Source organism: Pseudophryne corroboree, chromosome 6 (genome assembly GCF_028390025.1).
Source record: "Pseudophryne corroboree isolate aPseCor3 chromosome 6, aPseCor3.hap2, whole genome shotgun sequence".
Taxonomy (NCBI): domain Eukaryota; kingdom Metazoa; phylum Chordata; class Amphibia; order Anura; family Myobatrachidae; genus Pseudophryne; species Pseudophryne corroboree.
Window position 1 is genome coordinate 720,516,543 of NC_086449.1, and position 19,419 is coordinate 720,535,961.

General features: G+C 49.5%; 1 protein-coding gene across 6 annotated transcripts in view; it reads left to right on the forward strand.

Annotated features, from left to right (window-relative positions):
- SOX30 (SRY-box transcription factor 30) overlaps positions 1-19,096 on the forward strand; it is a 213,255-nt gene extending 194,159 nt beyond the window's left edge. For all 6 annotated transcript variants that reach the window (XM_063928392.1, XM_063928393.1, XM_063928391.1 and 3 more), the window contains one exon: positions 18,732-19,096. In XM_063928392.1, coding sequence (XP_063784462.1) covers positions 18,732-19,053 — 322 coding nt within the window. In that variant the 3' untranslated portion in view covers positions 19,054-19,096. The remainder of the gene's footprint in view (positions 1-18,731) is intronic.
- The last annotated feature ends 323 nt before the right edge of the window (positions 19,097-19,419 follow it).

Genomic DNA, 19,419 nt, shown 5'->3' on the forward strand with positions numbered 1-19,419 from the left:
GTTGTGTTTTGTTTCACTACAACATCATAATAATGAAATCTGAGGAGAAACCTGTGTCCAGTATTTTGCGGGTAATTCAGACCTGATCGCTAGGATGCGAATTTTGCAGCCCTGCGATCAGATAGTCGCCACCTACAGGGGGAGGATATTTTCGCTGTGCAAGTGTGCGATCGCATGTGTAGCAGAGCTGTACAAACTGATTTTGTGCAGTGTCTTCACAGCCCAGGACTTACTCAGCCGCTGCGATCACTTCAGCCTGTACGGGACAGGATTTGACGTTAGACACCCTCCCTTCCAACGCTTGGACACACCTGCGTTTTTTCAAACATTCCTTAAAAACGGTCACTTGCCGCCCTCTTCCTGTTAATCTCCTTACACACGCCCGTGCGATCGGATCTTTCGCACCATTCCATCGCTGACCGGCAATCCCCATTGCTGTGGTCCATCGCGCCTGCGCATTGCGGTGCATACGCACGCACAGTTCAGACCTGATCGCCCGCTATACGAAAACGCACAACAGCGATCAGGTCTGAATTACCCCCTTTAAGTGTGATACAGTGTGTAGGTCACTTACGGCAGACTATTATTTTTTTCTGCTGCGGGGTACACTGGGCTCCACAAGGAATGGACAATGGGGTGTAGAGTAGGATCTTGATCCGAGGCACCAACAGGCTCAAAGCATTGACTGTTCCCAGAATGCATAGCGCCGCCTCCTATATCACACCGCCTCCCTGCACAGGATCTCAGTTTTGTAGTTGGTGCTGCAGTAGCAGGCACTTAACAGGCAGCCCTAAGAAGAGCTTTTTTTCTGAGGAAAAAAGTGAAGACTTCAAGGGCAGCAGCAGTGTTATATGTCAGTGGACATTCACGGCTGCAGCTCCGGCTCTCCCCAGCGGCGCTGTACACTCCCGAGCCCTGGTTACCGGGTAACTACAGCAGGAGGCTCCGGTTTTCTTCTTGTCAGGCACACACAAAGGGGGCTCTCCGGGATCGCGTGGCCGCACTTCGGGAGGTGGTAAGTGGGTCCCGCTTGCGGGACCCGGTCTTTATCGCGATCCAGCGCGGTCAGTGGGAGGCGGGCCGCACGCGCTGGCGGTGGACACTGTGGCAGTACAGGCGATCCCACTAGATCACCAGGGCATGGGACAGGTCAGGTTTTCTCTATAAACCGTTTTATTAGAGTCCGCAGTACCCAGTGGTTTTGCCAGCAGGGGGATAGAGCTTGGACCTGAAGCCCCTCCCCCAGCCCCAGGGCTCCATTTTCTGCAAATGTTCCCGCCCTGGAGCTGCATATCTGTCTCTCCCTCACTCCCTGGCAGTGTCTGCGGCTCCATTATCCCTCAGCTCACTGTTCCTGGGACTGCTTGGGCATTCAACAATTACCCTGTGATATACATCCAGTTCTTACTGTGTACTGTTATATCTATTGTTATATAGCTGTGTAAGCTAGTCCAGTGCAGTATTATTGTTAGTAATAACCTCTGTATTGTACAAACTGTGACTATTTGTGTGTGCATTTGATAGCTGAGTGGTGTCCATTTCCTGTCTTTCACTCAACTTGCTATCCCTATATTCTATAACCTGAGGGGGCTTGGTGCGTCAGGTTTTATCTAATATAGGATTTTCACAAAGATATACTGTATTACGTATTTTTCTCTGTGATTTAGTCACCATATCTCTCATTTATCTCTGCTGGTGCTGACTACACTGCACAGTGGTTTGGGCTGGAGGTATTGTGCTGCTGCCAAATTGTACTGTGTTACCTGATACTGCAAGTTATATCATGTCTGCTTCTGAGGGTAACGGTTCTGGGGCTGAACACACTGCCGGTGTTGCTGAAGCCGCAGATACCTATGAGGAGAATATAGCAGCTTTGGGCTCTGGTTCTGGGGGCTCCTTGCCCCCCAGTGGGACAGTGGCAACGGGGGCAAATAATGACCCGCCGTGGGCCGCTTTTTCCACGCTTCTGCATACGCTAGTTCATAAACTAACACCCCCTATGGGACCCCTAATGCCGGTACAACAGTTTGTGGTCCCTGCAGCTAACCCGCCGTGGGCGGACGATTTATCTGCTCAAATAAAGAAGTTGAACCAGTCCCTGACTACTAAAAAGTCTGAACGTCGCTCGCCTACGTCCAAGGGGTCCTCTAAGCGAGCGCTTGTCTCCTCACAATCCACTGCTGTCACTGACACCTCGTCGGATGTAGACGGCACTTACACTGACCCCACAGGTTCTGACTCAGATACGGCTGATGGGGAGGATGGTTCACATGTGGATGTTCCTGATCTTTTGGAGGCTATTAAGTTGATTTTACAGATTACGGATGATCCCGAGCCATCCGTTCCTCCTAAGAAACCAGATAGGTTCAAGCGTCAGAAGGTGATTAAACAAGTTTTACCTCACTCTGACCACCTAATTGATATACGTCAGGAAACCTGGGAAAACCCGGGTACGAAGTTTGTGCCTCAAAAGAAGATGCTGGCTCGCTATCCCCTCGCGCCGAGCTGTCTAAGAATTGGGAAACGCCTCCTCCAGTGGACTCACGTGTGGCTAGGATGGTGGTTTCCTCAGCTCTACCGGTCACCACTGTCACGTCTCTAAAAGAGCCTACGGATAAACGTGTGGAGGGCTGTCTGAAAGCGATTTACACTCTCACGGGTGCTGCACTAAGGCCCACTATTGCAGCTACTTGGGCTGCAGAGGCCGTTGAAGCATGGGCCTTGGAGTTAGATGCTGAAATCTCCTCTGACCATGCTAGACAATGCTTGTCTTATATTGTCACAGCTTCTCGTTATATTAAAGAGGCGGCTTCTGATGCCGGTATCCTGGCAGCCAAGGCCTCTACTACGTCAGTCCTGGCTCGCCGGATATTGTGGCTGAGATCCTGGTCTGTGGATCTGGACTCTAGAAAAACCCTGGAGGTACTCCCTTTTAAGGGAGATATTCTGTTTGGGGAGGATTTAAATAAGATTGTGGCTGACTTGGCTACTGCCAAAACTGCCTGTCTGCCAAGTACTGCTCCTTCTGTGTCGAAGGCTAAAGGTACTTCCTTTCGCCCCTTTCGTCCTTCAGGTAAAGCAAAAGGTCAGGCGTACAACAAACAGGCCCGCACTTCCAAACCTGGTAAGCCTAAGCCCAAAAGAGCCTGGGCGGCCCGTCAGCCAGCTTCCAAGACAGATAAGCCTGCCACATGACGGGGCGGGCCTCCCTCTGGGGGATCCCAGGGTGGGGGGCCGGCCTTTAGGGTATACCCAGGAATGGTTGAAGACCACTTCAGATGCCTGGGTACGGGAAGTCGTCACTCGAGGTTACGCCATAGCCTTCAAAAACCGACCCCCTCATCGAGTTTGCCAGACAGAGGTCCCGTTGGACAAGACAAAAGCAAATACTCTACATTCGGTGGTACAGACCCTCCTGGATACAGGAGTCATAGTACAGGTGCCTCTTGCGCAGAGGGGCCGGTGTTAGGTTCCTGGTGCTCAGAACAAGGGAGATGTTGCTTAGTGAGTCCAGAGCACCAGAACGTGACGCTGAAATAAGGTGTGGTGTGGAAATAGCCCCTAGCACCCTACCTCCATTGTTTCACCCGTGTGGTCAGTTCACGCCTGAGTGACTATGGTTTCTTGGGCCCACGGCAGCCGCGTTTGAAGGGCGGATTAGGTCTGCCCAACTCCGATGCCCCCAGGTCTTAGAGTGAGACAAGGCGTGAACCGAGACAGGATAATAACAAGGGGACCTCTAACTAAAGCAAACAGAAGGCTAGGGGCTACTAACAACCCTAAAACTAAATATATGTGCGGCACGCCGCCAAAGGAAAGAACAACAAAGGAAATGCTGTCCACTCGCCGACACAATACTGTTGTGTACCGGCGGTGACAGTATAAGCAGAACCCTCTGCAAAACACCAGTAACAAAATATAACCAAAGAATACTGCGACCTAGGTCGACGGACGCGGCAAAGCCGCTACTCACGGAACCGGTACCAATACTGGCAAACGGACAGGAACCCCCAATGTAGCCGACACAGACTCTCAGAACCGGAGGACAGGCAGAATCCCAAACGACAGACCGGTGGACACCAAGAAGCCAGATACTCGACCAGGCACAGACAAAGCCACAGGACTTCTGGACAGGAGCGCTTCACGGCAGGACACTGGATCAGACACTGGAACCAACACTGGAACCGACACTCGAAGCAGCTAGACAGACACTGCTAGACAGGAGCTCAGGAACTGGCAGGGACTAGCTCAGAACTCAAGAACTCTGGAACTCTGGAAATATTACCAGCGACTGTGAATTGCACTGAGCCAGAATATAACAGAGTCTTAATTAATTATGTCGTGCAGTTGCCCTGCTGCACAACTGAGAGGTGCAATCAACAGACAGGTGAGGCTGAACACATGGGAACAAGCTGCAATCACACATACTCACCACCGGCAGCAAACAAGAGTCTTCTAAAACCAGAACAACGGGAAATCCTGGCCTGCAAGGCAACTATAAACATAGAATAGGAATGAACCACTACCTGTGGTTCATAACAGTACCCTCTCCTTAAGGGTGAGCTCCGAACACCCCATGACACCCACGGGGAACATAAACAGAAGTATAACATAAAATACATAACCAAAATGCAAAACAGGAATGAGCCACAGCCGTGGCTCATAACAGTACCCCCCCCCCCCCTTGAGGAGGGGTCAAAGGACCCCAAAATTCAGACTTTCCAAAACAAGGGATAAAAAAAAAAAACCCTGACACACTGGTCTAACAGAAACAAGCTGTGGCAACAGCTTGTAACGGTGCCCCCCCCCTTGACGGTGGCCACTGGACACAAGACAAGGAAAAAAAAAATCCTTTTTTTTTTATATCAAGGCAAGAGTCAATAATTATTTCTTTTTCTTCTTCTTCTTATTTTTACAAAGTTCTTGAGGTCTGACCAAGGTCATTCGAAGCAGCTAGACAGACACTGCTAGACAGGAGCTCAGGAACTGGCAGGGACTAGCTCAGAACTCAAGAACTCTGGAACTCTGGAAATATCACCAGCGTCTGTGAATTGCACTGAGCCAGAATGTACCAGAGTCTTAATTAATTATGTCGTGCAGCTGCCCTGCTGCACAACTGAGAGGTGCAATCAACAGACAGGTGAGGCTGAACACATGGGAACAAGCTGCAATCACACAGACTCACCACCGGCAGCAACAAGAGTCTTCTAAAACCAGAGCAACGGGAAATCCTGGCCTGCAAGACAACTATAAACATAGAATAGGAATGAACCACTACCTGTGGTTCATAACAGTACCCTCTCCTTAAGGGTGAGCTCCGAACACCCCATGACACCCACGGGGAACATAAACAGAAGTATAACATAAAATACATATCCAAAATGCAAAACAGGAATGAGCCACAGCCGTGGCTCATAACAGTACCCCCCCCTTGAGGAGGGGTCAAAGGACCCCAAAATTCAGACTTTCCAAAACAAGGGATACAAAAAAAAAACCTGACATACTGGTCTAACAGAAACAAGCTGCGGCAAGACACTGGATCAGACACTGGAACCGACACTGGAACCGACACTGGAACCAACACTCGAAGCAGCTAGACAGACACTGCTAGACAGGAGCTCAGGAACTGGCTGGTGATAATGTTAGGTTCCTGGTGCTCAGAACAAGGGAGATGTTGCGTAGTGAGTCCAGAGCACCAGAACGTGACGCTGAAATAAGGTGTGGTGTGGAAATTGCCCCTAGCACCCTACCTCCATTGTTTCACCCGTGTGGTCAGTTCACGCCTGAGTGACTATGGTTTCTTGGGCCCACGGCAGCCGCGTTTGAAGGGCGGATTAGGTCTGCCCAACTCCGATGCCCCCAGGTCTTAGAGTGAGACAAGGCGTGAACCGAGACAGGATAATAACAAGGGGACCTCTAACTAAAGCAAACAGAAGGCTAGGGGCTACTAACAACCCTAAAACTAAATATATGTGCGGCACGCCGCCAAAGGAAAAGAACAACAAAGGAAATGCTGTCCACTCGCCGACACAATACTGTTGTGTACCGGCGGTGACAGCATAAGCAGAACCCTCTGCAAAACACCAGTAACAAAATATAACCAAAGAATACTGCGGCCTAGGTCGACGGACGCGGAAAAGCCGCTACTCACGGAACCGGTACCAATACTGGCAAACGGACAGGAACCCCCAATGTAGCCGACACAGACTCTCAGAACCGGAGGACAGGCAGAATCCCAAACGACAGACCGGTGGACACCAAGAAGCCAGATACTCGACCAGGCACAGACAAAGCCACAGGACTTCTGGACAGGAACGCTTCACGGCAAGACACTGGATCAGACACTGGAACCGACACTGGAACCGACACTGGAACCAACACTCGAAGCAGCTAGACAGACACTGCTAGACAGGAGCTCAGGAACTGGCAGGGACTAGCTCAGAACTCAAGAACTCTGGAAATATCACCAGCGTCTGTGAATTGCACTGAGCCAGAATATAACAGAGTCTTAATTAATTATGTCATGCAGCTGCCCTGCTGCACAACTGAGAGGTGCAATCAACAGACAGGTGAGGCTGAACACATGGGAACAAGCTGCAATCACACAGACTCACCACCGGCAGCAAACAAGAGTCTTCTAAAACCAGAGCAACGGGAAAGCCTGGCCTGCAAGACAACTATAAACATAGAATAGGAATGAACCACTACCTGTGGTTCATAACAGCCGGGGGTACTATTCTCCGCTGTTTCTAGTCCCGAAACCGAATGGGTCCTCCTGGCCCATTCTCAACCTCAAGGCATTGAACAGGTTTGTGAAGGTTTCCAAGTTCCGGATGGAAACCCTTCGCTCTATAGTTCTGGCCTTGGAACCTGGGGACTTCATGGTCTCCCTGGATACACAGGATGCTTACCTGCATATTCCTATAGCAGTGTCTCATCAGCAATACCTGAGATTTGCGATTACCAACTGCCATTACCAGTTTCGGGCGTTACCTCTTGGTTTAACAACGGCTCCGCGAATCTTTACAAAAGTCATGGCGGTGATGACGGTGGTACTCCGCCGTCAAGGGGTCAGGATACTGCCGTATTTGGACGACTTGTTAATCCTGGCAAATTCCCCAGAACTTCTCCTGAGTCATCTAGATGTGACGGTCCGGTTTCTGCAAGCCCACGGGTGGCTCATCAACTGGAAGAAGTCATCCCTGATCCCTGCTCAGAGCATGGTGCATCTGGGAGCACTATTGGACACTCACAACCAACGGTTGTTCCTGTCTCAGGAGAAAGTCCTGAAACCTCAGGACAGGATTTTTGCTTCCTATCTCGTCCGCAAGTGTCGATACATTCGGCGATGCAGGTGCTGGGCCTCATGGTGTCAGCATTCGACATGGTGGAGTACGCTCAATTTCACTCTCGCCCTCTCCAGAGGCTGATTCTAGCCAAATGGGACGACCTGCCTCACCGGATCAGGTCTTGAATGATCTCATTGACTCCGGAGGTCCGTCTGTCGCTGCTCTGGTGGCTCCGGGACCAACAACTGTGCAGGGGCCGTCCGTTCTGGATATCCGACTGGGTCCTGTTGACGACAGATGCCAGTCTAAGAGGTTGGGGCGCTGTGCTGGAGCAACACTCCCTTCAGGGGCAGTGGACCAAGGAGGAGTCCCTCCTCTCGATCAATATTCTGGAGTTGCGGGCGGTCTTCAATGCCTTGAACCTAGCCCAGCATTTAATTCAGAATTGTCCTGTACAAGTACATTCGGACAACGCCACCACAGTGGCTTACATAAATCATCAGGGCGGTACTATGAAGGAAGTCTCACGGATTCTACAGTGGGCAGAACGCCATCTACCGGCCATATCGGCAATATTCATTCCGGGAGTCCTGAATTGGGAAGTGGACTTTCTCAGTCGTCAGGACGTGCATGCCGGTGAGTGGGGTGTCCATCCAGAAGTGTTTCAACTCCTAGTGGAAAGGTGGGGCCTTCCAGACGTAGATCTGATGGCGTCTCAACACAATCACAAGGTTCCGGTCTTCGGAGCAAGGACAAGGGATCCTCAAGCAGCATTCGTGGATGCGCAGGCGGTACCGTGGAGGTTTTGGCTGCCGTACGTGTTCCCTCCGGTGTCACTCCTGCCCAGGGTAATTCGGAAGTTCAAGCAAGAAAATAAGAATTTACTTACCGATAATTCTATTTCTCATAGTCCGTAGTGGATGCTGGGGACTCCGAAAGGACCATGGGGAATAGCGGCTCCGCAGGAGACTGGGCACAAAAGTAAAAAGCTTTAGGACTACCTGGTGTGCACTGGCTCCTCCCCCTATGACCCTCCTCCAAGCCTCAGTTAGGATACTGTGCCCGGACGAGCGTACACAATAAGGAAGGATTTTGAATCCCGGGTAAGACTCATACCAGCCACACCAATCACACCGTACAACTTGTGATCTGAACCCAGTTAACAGCATGATAACAGAAGGAGCCTCTGAAAAGATGGCTCACAACAACAATAACCCGATTTTTGTAACAATAACTATGTACAAGTAATGCAGACAATCCGCACTTGGGATGGGCGCCCAGCATCCACTACGGACTATGAGAAATAGAATTATCGGTAAGTAAATTCTTATTTTCTCTAACGTCCTAGTGGATGCTGGGGACTCCGAAAGGACCATGGGGATTATACCAAAGCTCCCAAACGGGCGGGAGAGTGCGGATGACTCTGCAGCACCGAATGAGAGAACTCCAGGTCCTCCTCAGCCAGGGTATCAAATTTGTAGAATTTAGCAAACGTGTTTGCCCCTGACCAAGTAGCTGCTCGGCAAAGTTGTAAAGCCGAGACCCCTCGGGCAGCCGCCCAAGATGAGCCCACTTTCCGTGTGGAATGGGCTTTTACAGATTTTGGCTGTGGCAGGCCTGCCACAGAATGTGCAAGCTGAATTGTACTACAAATCCAACGAGCAATCGTCTGCTTAGAAGCAGGAGCACCCAGCTTGTTGGGTGCATACAGGATAAACAGCGAATCAGATTTTCTGACTCCAGCCGTCCTGGAAACATATATTTTCAGGGCCCTGACTACGTCTAGCAACTTGGAATCCTCCAAGTCCCTAGTAGCCGCAGGCACCACAATAGGCTGGTTTAAGTGAAAAGCTGAAACCACCTTAGGGAGAAATTGAGGACGAGTCCTCAATTCAGCCCTGTCCGTATGAAAAATTAGGTAAGGGCTTTTATAGGATAAAGCCGCCAATTCTGAGACACGCCTGGCTGAAGCCAGGGCTAACAGCATTACCACTTTCCATGTGAGATATTTTAAGTCCACAGTGGTGAGTGGTTCAAACCAATGTGATTTTAGGAATCCCAAAACTACATTGAGATCCCAAGGTGCCACTGGAGGCACAAAAGGAGGCTGTATATGCAGTACTCCCTTGACAAACGTCTGAACTTCAGGAACAGAAGCCAGTTCTTTTTGGAAGAATATTGACAGGGCCGAAATTTGAACCTTAATGGACCCCAATTTGAGGCCCATAGACAGTCCTGTTTGCAGGAAATGCAGGAAACGACCCAGTTGAAATTCCTCTGTAGGGGCCTTCCTGGCCTCGCACCACGCAACATATTTACGCCAAATACGGTGATAATGTTGTACGGTTACATCCTTCCTGGCTTTGATCAGGGTAGGGATGACTTCATCCGGAATGCCTTTTTCCTTCAGTATCCGGCGTTCAACCGCCATGCCGTCAAACGCAGCCGCGGTAAGTCTTGGAACAGACATGGTCCCTGCTGGAGCAGGTCCTTTCTTAGAGGTAGAGGCCACGGGTCTTCCGTGAGCATCTCTTGAATTTCCGGGTACCAAGTCCTTCTTGGCCAATCCGGAGCCACGAGTATAGTCTTTACTCCTCTCCTTCTTATGATTCTCAGTACTTTTGGTATGAGAGGAAGAGGAGGGAACACATACACTGACTGGTACACCCACGGTGTTACCAGAGCGTCCACAGCTATTGCCTGAGGGTCCCTTGACCTGGCGCAATATCTGTCCAGTTTTTTGTTGAGGCGGGACGCCATCATGTCCACCTTTGGTTTTTCCCAACGGTTCACAATCATGTGGAAGACTTCTGGGTGAAGTCCCCACTCCCCCGGGTGAAGATCGTGTCTGCTGAGGAAGTCTGCTTCCCAGTTGTCCACTCCCGGAATGAACACTGCTGACAGTGCTATCACATGATTCTCCGCCCAGCGAAGAATCCTTGCCACTTCCATCATTGCCCTCCTGCTTCTTGTGCCGCCCTGTCTGTTTACGTGGGCGACTGCCGTGATGTTGTCCGACTGGATCAACACCGGCTGACCCTGAAGCAGAGGTCTTGCCTGACTTAGGGCATTGTAAATGGCCCTTAGTTCCAGGATATTTATGTGAAGTGACGTTTCCATGCTTGACCACAAGCCCTGGAAATTTCTTCCCTGTGTGACTGCTCCCCAGCCTCTCAGGCTGGCATCCGTGGTCACCAGGACCCAATCCTGAATGCCGAATCTGCGGCCCTCTAGGAGATGAGCACTCTGTAACCACCACAGGAGAGACACCCTTGTCCTTGGAGACAGGGTTATCCGCTGATGCATTTGAAGATGCGATCCGGACCATTTGTCCAGCAGATCCCACTGAAAAGTTCTTGCGTGGAATCTGCCGAATGGAATCGCTTCGTAAGAAGCCACCATCTTTCCCAGGACCCTTGTGCATTGATGTACTGACACTTGGCCTGGTCTTAGGAGGTTCCTGACTAGGTCGGATAACTCCTTGGCCTTCTCCTCCGTGAGAAACACCTTTTTCTGTACTGTGTCCAGAATCATTCCTAGGACAGCAGACGTGTCGTCGGAATCAGCTGCGATTTTGGAATATTTAGAATCCATCCGTGCTGTCGTAGTACTACTTGAGATAGTGCTACTCCGACCTCTAACTGTTCTCTGGACCTTGCCCTTATCAGGAGATCGTCCAAGTAAGGGATAATTAAGACGCCTTTTCTTCGAAGAAGAATCATCATTTCGGCCATTACCTTGGTAAAGACCCGGGGTGCCGTGGACAATCCAAACGGCAGCGTCTGAAACTGATAGTGACAGTTCTGTACCACAAACCTGAGGTACCCTTGGTGAGAAGGGCAAATTGGGACATGGAGGTAAGCATCCTTGATGTCCAGAGACACCATATAGTCCCCTTCTTCCAGGTTCGCTATCACTGCTCTGAGTGACTCCATCTTGAACTTGAACCTTTTTATGTAAGTGTTCAAGGATTTCAGATTTAAAATGGGTCTCACCGAGCCGTCCGGCTTCGGTACCACAAACAGCGTGGAATAATACCCCTTTCCCTGTTGTAGGAGGGGTACCTTGATTATCACCTGCTGGGAATGCAGCTTGTGAATGGCTTCCAATACCGCCTCCCTGTCGGGGGGAGACGTTGGTAAAGCAGACTTCAGGAACCAGCGAGGGGGAGACGTCTCGAATTCCAATTCACAATTCCAATACTACCTGCAGGATCCAGGGGTCCACTTGCGAGTGAGCCCACTGCGCGCTGAAATTCTTGAGACGGGCCCCCACCGTGCCTGAGTCCGCTTGTAAGGCCCCAGCGTCATGCTGAGGACTTGGCAGAAGCGGGGGAGGGCTTCTGTTCGTGGGAAGAGGCTGTCTGCTGCAGTCTTTTTCCCCTTCCTCTGCCCCGGGGCAGATATGAGTGGCCTTTTGCCCGCTTGCCCTTATGGGGACGAAAGGACTGAGCCTGAAAAGACGGTATCTTTTTCTGCTGCGAGGTGACTTGGGGTAAAAAGGTGGATTTTCCAGCCGTTGCCGTGGCCACCAGGTCCGATAGACCGACCCCAAATAACTCCTCCCCTTTATACGGCAATACTTCCATATGCCGTTTGGAATCCGCATCCCCTGACCACTGTCGCGTCCATAATCCTCTTCTGGCAGAAATGGACATCGCACTTACTCTTGATGCCAGAGTGCAAATATCCCTCTGTGCATCTCGCATATATAGAAATGCATCCTTTAAATGCTCTATAGTCAATAATATATTGTCCCTGTCCAGGGTATCAATATTTTCAGTCAGGGAATCCGACCAAGCCACCCCAGCACTGCACATCCAGGCTGAGGCGATTGCTGGTCGCAGTACTGTATAATACCAGTATGTGTGTATATACTTTTAAGGATATTTTCCAGCTTTCTATCAGCTGGTTCCTTGAGGGCGGCCGTATCAGGGGACGATAACGCCACTTGTTTTGATAAGCGTGTGAGCGCCTTATCTACGCTAGGGGGTGTTTCCCAACGCGCCCTAACCTCTGGCGGGAAAGGGTATAATGCCAATAACTTTTTAGAAATTAGCAGTTTTTTATCGGGGGAAACCCACGCTTCATCACACACCTCATTTAATTCATCTGATTCGGGAAAAACTACGGGTAGTTTTTTCACACCCCACATAATACCCTTTTTTGTGGTACTTGTAGTATCAGAAATGTTCCAAACCTCCTTCATTGCCGTGATCATGTAACGTGTGGCCCTACTGGAAAATACGTTTGTTTCCTCACCGTCGACACTGGAGTCAGTGTCCGTGTCTGTGTCTGTATCGACCTGAGGTAACGGGCGCTTTAGAGCCCCTGACGGTGTTTGAGACGCTTGTACAGGCATTAACTGATTTGCCGGCTGTCTCATGTCGTCAACAGTCTTTTGTAAAGTGCTGACACTATCACGTAATTCTTTCCATAAGACCATCCAGTCAGGTGTCGACTCCCTAGGGGGTGACATCACTAACACAGGCAATTGCTCCGCCTCCACACCATTTTCCTCCTCATACATGTCGACACAACGTACCGACACACAGCACACACACAGGGAATGCTCTGATAGAGGACAGGACCCCACTAGCCCTTTGGGGAGACGGAGGGAGAGTTTGCCAGCACACACCAGAGCGCTATATATATACAGGGATAACCTTATATAAGTGTTTTTCCCTAATATAGCTGCTGTATATATTTATATGCCAATTTAGTGCCCCCCCTCTCTTGTTTTACCCTGTTTCTGTAGTGCAGGACTGCAGGGGAGAGTCAGGGAGCCTTCCTCCAACGGAGCTGTGAGGAAAAAATGGCGCCAGTGTGCTGAGGAGATAGGCTCCGCCCCTTTTTCGGCGGCCTTTCTCCCGCTTTTTTATGTAAAAATAGGCAGGGGTTAAATACATCCATATAGCCCAGGAGCTATATGTGATGTATTTTTTTTGCCAAAAAGGTGTTTTTATTGCGTCTCAGGGCGCTCCCCCCCCAGCGCCCTGCACTTTCAGTGACCGGAGTGTGAAGTGTGCTGAGAGCAATGGCGCACAGCTGCGGTGCTGTGCGCTACCTTAGTGAAGACAGGACGTCTTCTGCCGCCGATTTTCCGGACCTCTTCAGTCTTCTGGCTCTGTAAGGGGGACGGCGGCGCGGCTCCGGGACCCATCCATGGCTGGGCCTGTGATCGTCCCTCTGGAGCTAATGTCCAGTAGCCTAAGAAGCCCAATCCACTCTGCACGCAGGTGAGTTCGCTTCTTCTCCCCTTAGTCCCTCGATGCAGTGAGCCTGTTGCCAGCAGGTCTCACTGAAAATAAAAAAACCTATTTAAACTTTTACTCTAAGCAGCTCAGGAGAGCCACCTAGATTGCACCCTTCTCGTTCGGGCACAAAATCTTAACTGAGGCTTGGAGGAGGGTCATAGGGGGAGGAGCCAGTGCACACCAGGTAGTCCTAAAGCTTTTTACTTTTGTGCCCAGTCTCCTGCGGAGCCGCTATTCCCCATGGTCCTTTCGGAGTCCCCAGCATCCACTAGGACGTTAGAGAAAAAGGAATTCTGCTTCTCATAGCTCCAGCGTGGCCCAGACGGCACTGGTTCTTAGACCTGCAAGGCCTATCGTCAGATCGTCCAATTCTACTTCCACAATGCCCAGACCTCCTCGTTCAGGGCCCCTGTGTCTACCAGGACCTAGCCCGGCTGTCTTTGGCGGCGTGGCTCTTGAAGCTTCCGTCTTAAGGGCTAAATGGTTTTCTGAGGCGGTCATTCAAACTATGTTGCGGGCCCGGAAACCGGCTTCGGCTCGGATTTACTATAGGGTCTGGCATTCTTACTTTGGTGCGCATCTAACGATTATGACGCTTCCAAGTTTAGTATAGCCAAGTTATTGGCTTTTCTTCAGCAGGGCCTGGACTTAGGCCTGCGTCTGGCCTCCCTCAAGGTTCAAATATCTGCCTTGTCGGTGTGGTTTCAGAGAAAAATTGCGACTTTACCTGATGTGCATACCTTTACTCAGGGCGTGTTGCGTATCCAACCTCCCTATGTCCCGCCTGTGGCTCCTTGGGGCTTGTCGGTGGTTTTGGAGGCGTTACAAGAGTCTCCGTTTGAACCTCTTGGTTCAGCTGACCTTAAGTGGTTTTCCTTGAAGGTGGTGTTTCTGCTGGCTATTGCTTCAGCTAGAAGAGTGTCAGATTTGGGTGCCTTGTCCTGTAGTTCCCCATATCTGATATTTCACCGTGACCGGGCGGTTCTTAGGACTCGTCTCGGCTATCTACCTAAGGTGGTTTCTTCGTTCCACCTTAATCAGGAGATTGTAGTTCCGGCACTTGTTTCTCCTGATCTGTCTCCCAAAGAGCGGTCTTTGGATGTGGTACGGGCTCTCCGTATCTATGTGAAGAGAACTGCTCCTATTAGGAAATCTGATTCTCTTTTTGTTGTGTTTGGGTTTCACAAACGTGGCTGGCCTACTCACAAGCAAACTCTGGCCAGATGGATTAGAATGGTGATTGCACATGCCTATGTGAAGGCTAGTCTCTCTGCTCCTGATCACATTAAGGCTCATTCTACTCGGTCTGTTGGACCTTCTTGGGCGGCCCAACGTAGTGCGACCCTTGAACAATTGTGCAAGGCGGCTACGTGGTCCTCTGTGAACACGTTCATAAGGTTCTATGCCTTTGATACTGCCGCTTCCCAGGATGCTTCCTTTGGACGCCGGGTTCTTGTGCCCGCTACAGTGCGTCCCCTCCCATAAGGAACTGCTTTAGGACATCCCCATTGTCCATTCCTTGTGGAGCCCAGTGTACCCCGCAGCAGAAAACGAGTTTTATGGTAAGAACTTACCCTTGTTAAAACTCTTTCTGCGAGGTACACTGGGCTCCACAAGGCGCCCACCCTGACGCACTTAGCTTCTTTGGGTTGGTATGGCATTAGCCGCTGACACGTCTCCTGTCGTGAGAATGCGGTGTTGTGGCTACTAACCATTGTCATCTCTTTTCCTGCTACTGCATTGGACTGGTTAACTAAAAACTGAGATCCTGTGCAGGGAGGCGGGGTGATATAGGAGGCGGCGCTATGCATTCTGGGAACAGTCAAAGCTTTGAGCCTGTTGGTGCCTCGGATCAAGATCCTACTCTACACCCCATTGTCCATTCCTTGTGGAGCCCAGTGTACCTTGCAGAAAGAGTTTTAACAAGGGTAAATTCTTACCATAAAACTCGTTATTGTCATTGAGGCATGTGCTGCCATTAGGAAAAAAAGCAGATACCTGCATTTCAGAGTGTAGTGAGGGCTTTGTATGCAGACAATAGCTTATTAATGTAGCTTATTTCACTTCTAGCTGGTTCTGGCTTCACCATGTTTCCCCAGTTCATTAAATACTGCACATGATGGCATATAATGGTGATGTCATTTTATAGCACATTATAATGAGTTAGATATGTCTAGGGAACACAAGAAGCGCAATGACCCACAAAGACTAGTATAACCATATTACTGCTAACATGCTCCCCAAGTTGCTCATTAACTGGTGGGGTATGGGTCGTTGGGTCGACTCAACTTAGGTCGACAGTCATTAGGTCGACTACTGAAGGTTGACATGTTCTAGGTTGACATGTACTAGGTCGACAGGTGAAAAGGTCGACATGAGTTTTTGGACTTTTTTCGGTGTCGTTTTCTTCGTAAAGTGACGGGGAACTCCAATTAGTGTACCGTGTCCCCTCGCATGGCTCGCTTCGCTCGCCATGCTTCGGCCAAGGTGCCTCGCTGCGCTCGGCGCAGTTTACCGTTCCCAATTGTAGTCCACGTGGATCGTAAAAGTATGAAAAAGTCCAAAATGTGAAAAAAAAGTGAAAAACTCATGTCAACCTTTTGACCTGTCGACATAGTACATGTCCACCTAATGCACATGTCCACCTAGTACATGTCGACCTAATGCCCATGTTGACCTTCAGTGGTCGACCTAACCACCGTATCCCAACTGGTGACGGGCACATGTATTGTCACATCAACAGTTATTTGCTGCGTTCCAGGTACAGCATACAGTAGCTCTAACTCACATACGTACATTTCCACTCAGTGCTTCCATGTTAAATGTGCACTATCGTGATTTTTGTACAAAAAAGGGCTGGAAAGTGATCTGTTAAGTAAATGGTTGTCAATGGGATCTATATATTAAATATCTGGCAAGGAGGATCAACTTAATAAATGACTGATAATGAGGATCTGTGTAATAATAAATAGCTGGCACGGGGGATTACTGTTGTAAATGTCTAGCAAGAAAGACCTGTGTAATAAATGGTTGGTAAAGGAGGAGGGGGATCTGTAGAATAATTGTTTGGTAAGGGGTTTGGGGGGGGGGGGGGGCGCAGTGTATTTTCTGGGTGGAAAGAGGGGATCTGTGGAATAAGTGGCTGGTAAAGCAGGATCAGTGTAGTAAATGGCTGACATGGGGAGGGGTGTGACCTGACATAGAATGGAGTGGTTAGCGGATTTCCAGCTGCTTGTCAGATGCCCAATGGTGCCCTGCCCCTGGCCTGCCTTGTATGCATACACTCCTGCTCAGCTGATAGGTAGTAATTTTCAAAGTTCCAATGGTTCTCCGCCATGAATGGCAGAAAGAATAGTGACTTTTTTTTTGTCCTGGTGCATCATCACTACTCCAGCACACCAATGTAGCCCCACCACATTCCCTGATTTGACCACCTTGTCTGACCTCCCAGCAGACAGAGCCGTTTCTTGTGCTGTTTGTGCGATGGTCATCAGTGGTTTCTATCATGGTATCTGCAGAGGGTTCTTGCATGAGTAGACTGAGGCCATGATTTATTGTCTGTCTACAGCTTTTGTTTTTATTCTGTCCTGATGGCTAGGATTTAACTTATTGGTTTACCTCCATTTATTTTCCCCAGAGAATAGAGGTATCAGATTGGGGTGTCTCCTGTCTCCTGCTCTATTGCCCTTGCCTTGAACCCCTAGCGTGCCTTACCCGCTGTATAAGGGAGGAAAGGTGCGTCATTTTAGCTGTCACCCCTACTTTTTTTTTTGTCAGAAATCGATTGGGACAACCCAAAAAATTCTGCCAACATTCTGGCCTTGATTGCGAGTCGGAATCAAAGTGGCCGTAATTGCAGGTTTACCTTATGCTAATCCAATTATCCATATGGCTAACACGGGTGCCTCAGAATAGCACAGACCTCTAGCTACATACTCACAAAGCTCCATGACACTCCCATGAGATGGAACACAATGTAGCTGCCCAGAAACACCCATTCACGTAAGGAAAGAACCGGCCTTCGAGCTGGAGGTGGGCAGGTACAGATAACCCAGGCTCAGACCTGTCTAGGGGCCCAGGTTAGCTTGAGAGGTAGAACAGCGGCCGCCTTTCAGTGTTTTACAGTGAACTGTAGGCAGGTGCGACATAGCCATGCCTCCACATTTGACCACACCTCCTATCTAGTACTTGGGCTCATCTGCAGTCTTGGTGACCCAGGATCCATCCAACAAACGTCCAAGTCTGGATATGCTCATAAATGCTTCTGCGCCTGCACAGTTGGCTAAAACTTACTATTTGCGGTCATCTCGCTGTTTTGAACTGTATCCAATTCAGAATCAGGCCCCAAGGGTCTAATTCAGATCTGACCGCAGCAGCAAATTTGTTAGCTAATGGGCAAAACCATGTGCACTTCAGTGGGAAGAAGGGGCGGGGGGCAGATATAACATGTGCAGAGAGAGTTAGATTTGGGTGTGGTGGTTCAAACTGAAATCTAAATTGCAGTGTAAAAATAAAGCAGCCAGTATTTACCCTGCACAGAAACAATATAACCCACCCAAATCTAACTCTCTCTGCACATGTTACATCTGCCCCACCTGCAGTGCACATAGGCGGTAATTCAGAGTTGATCGCAGCACTGCTGGGGGGGCAGATATAACATGTGCAGAGTGAGTTAGATTTGAGTGGGGTGGTCGCGCATCGTTAATCGTTGGTGCCTACACACAGAACGATATGAGCGAATTCTCATTCATTTATGAACGAGAACGTTCATATCATTCTGTTTTATCTGTGTAGAGCCCATACTTCAAACCTGGTCGGAGCAGCAAATTTGTTAGCTAATGGGCAAAACCATGTGCACTACAGGGGGGTCATATATAACATGTGCAGAAAGAGTTACAGTAGATTTGGGTGGGGTGTGTTCAAACTGAAATCTAGATTGCAGTGCATAAAAATGCAGTCAGTATTTACCCTGCACAGAAACAATATAACCCACCCAAATCTAACTCTCTCTGCAAATGTTATATCTGCCCCACCTGCAGTGCACATGGTTTTGCCCATTAGCCAACAAATTTGCTGCTGCGATCAGGTCTGAATTAGACCCACAGTGTGTTGCTAAGAGGGTGGGAACCGGCGTTTTAGTTGGTATATTCCTCGAAATTAACATTCTTCCTTCCTATCCCACACAGTGCATTTTCCATTACTGGTCAACCATTTGGTTTTGGAGACTGTGCAGCCCCATTGTCTGATTACCTGGGGTATTCTATGAACCAGTACCATCCGTATGAAGCCATGTTTTCAACCTTCAACAGAGACTATCCTTGTCATGAGTTCAAAGCTGAACCGTCCCACAGCGACGAGTCTCGCAGTTGCGGGAGTAACCTCACCGTGGTGCAAGAAGTGGAGGTAGGGGAGAACAGTGCTGCCTCTTCAGCCGAACATCCTGATTACATTCAGCGGCTCCTTGTAACTGACAATGATGATGATTCCAAAATCCTTGAAGAACTATAGATTTCAGGACTAAAGTATTCTAAATAAACACATCAATAAACAATGTGCTGAGTTTGTGTTCCTATCCATTTCTATATAGAGTACTAATGTATATGTTCTGGATTTAGTAAATCAGTGTTTTTAGGGGGTCATTCCGAGTTGTTCGCTCGTTATTTTTTTTCGCTACGGAGCGATTAGTCGCAAACTGCGCATGTGCAATGTATGCAGTGCGCCAGCGCCAAGTAAATTAGCTCAAAAGTTTGGTATTTTACTCACGGCGTAACAAAGTTTTTTTCTGGGAGTGTGCGGAAAAACGCAGGCGTTTCAGGGAAAAACGCGGGAGTGGCTGGAGAAACGGGGGAGTGTCTGGCCGAACGCTGGGTGTGT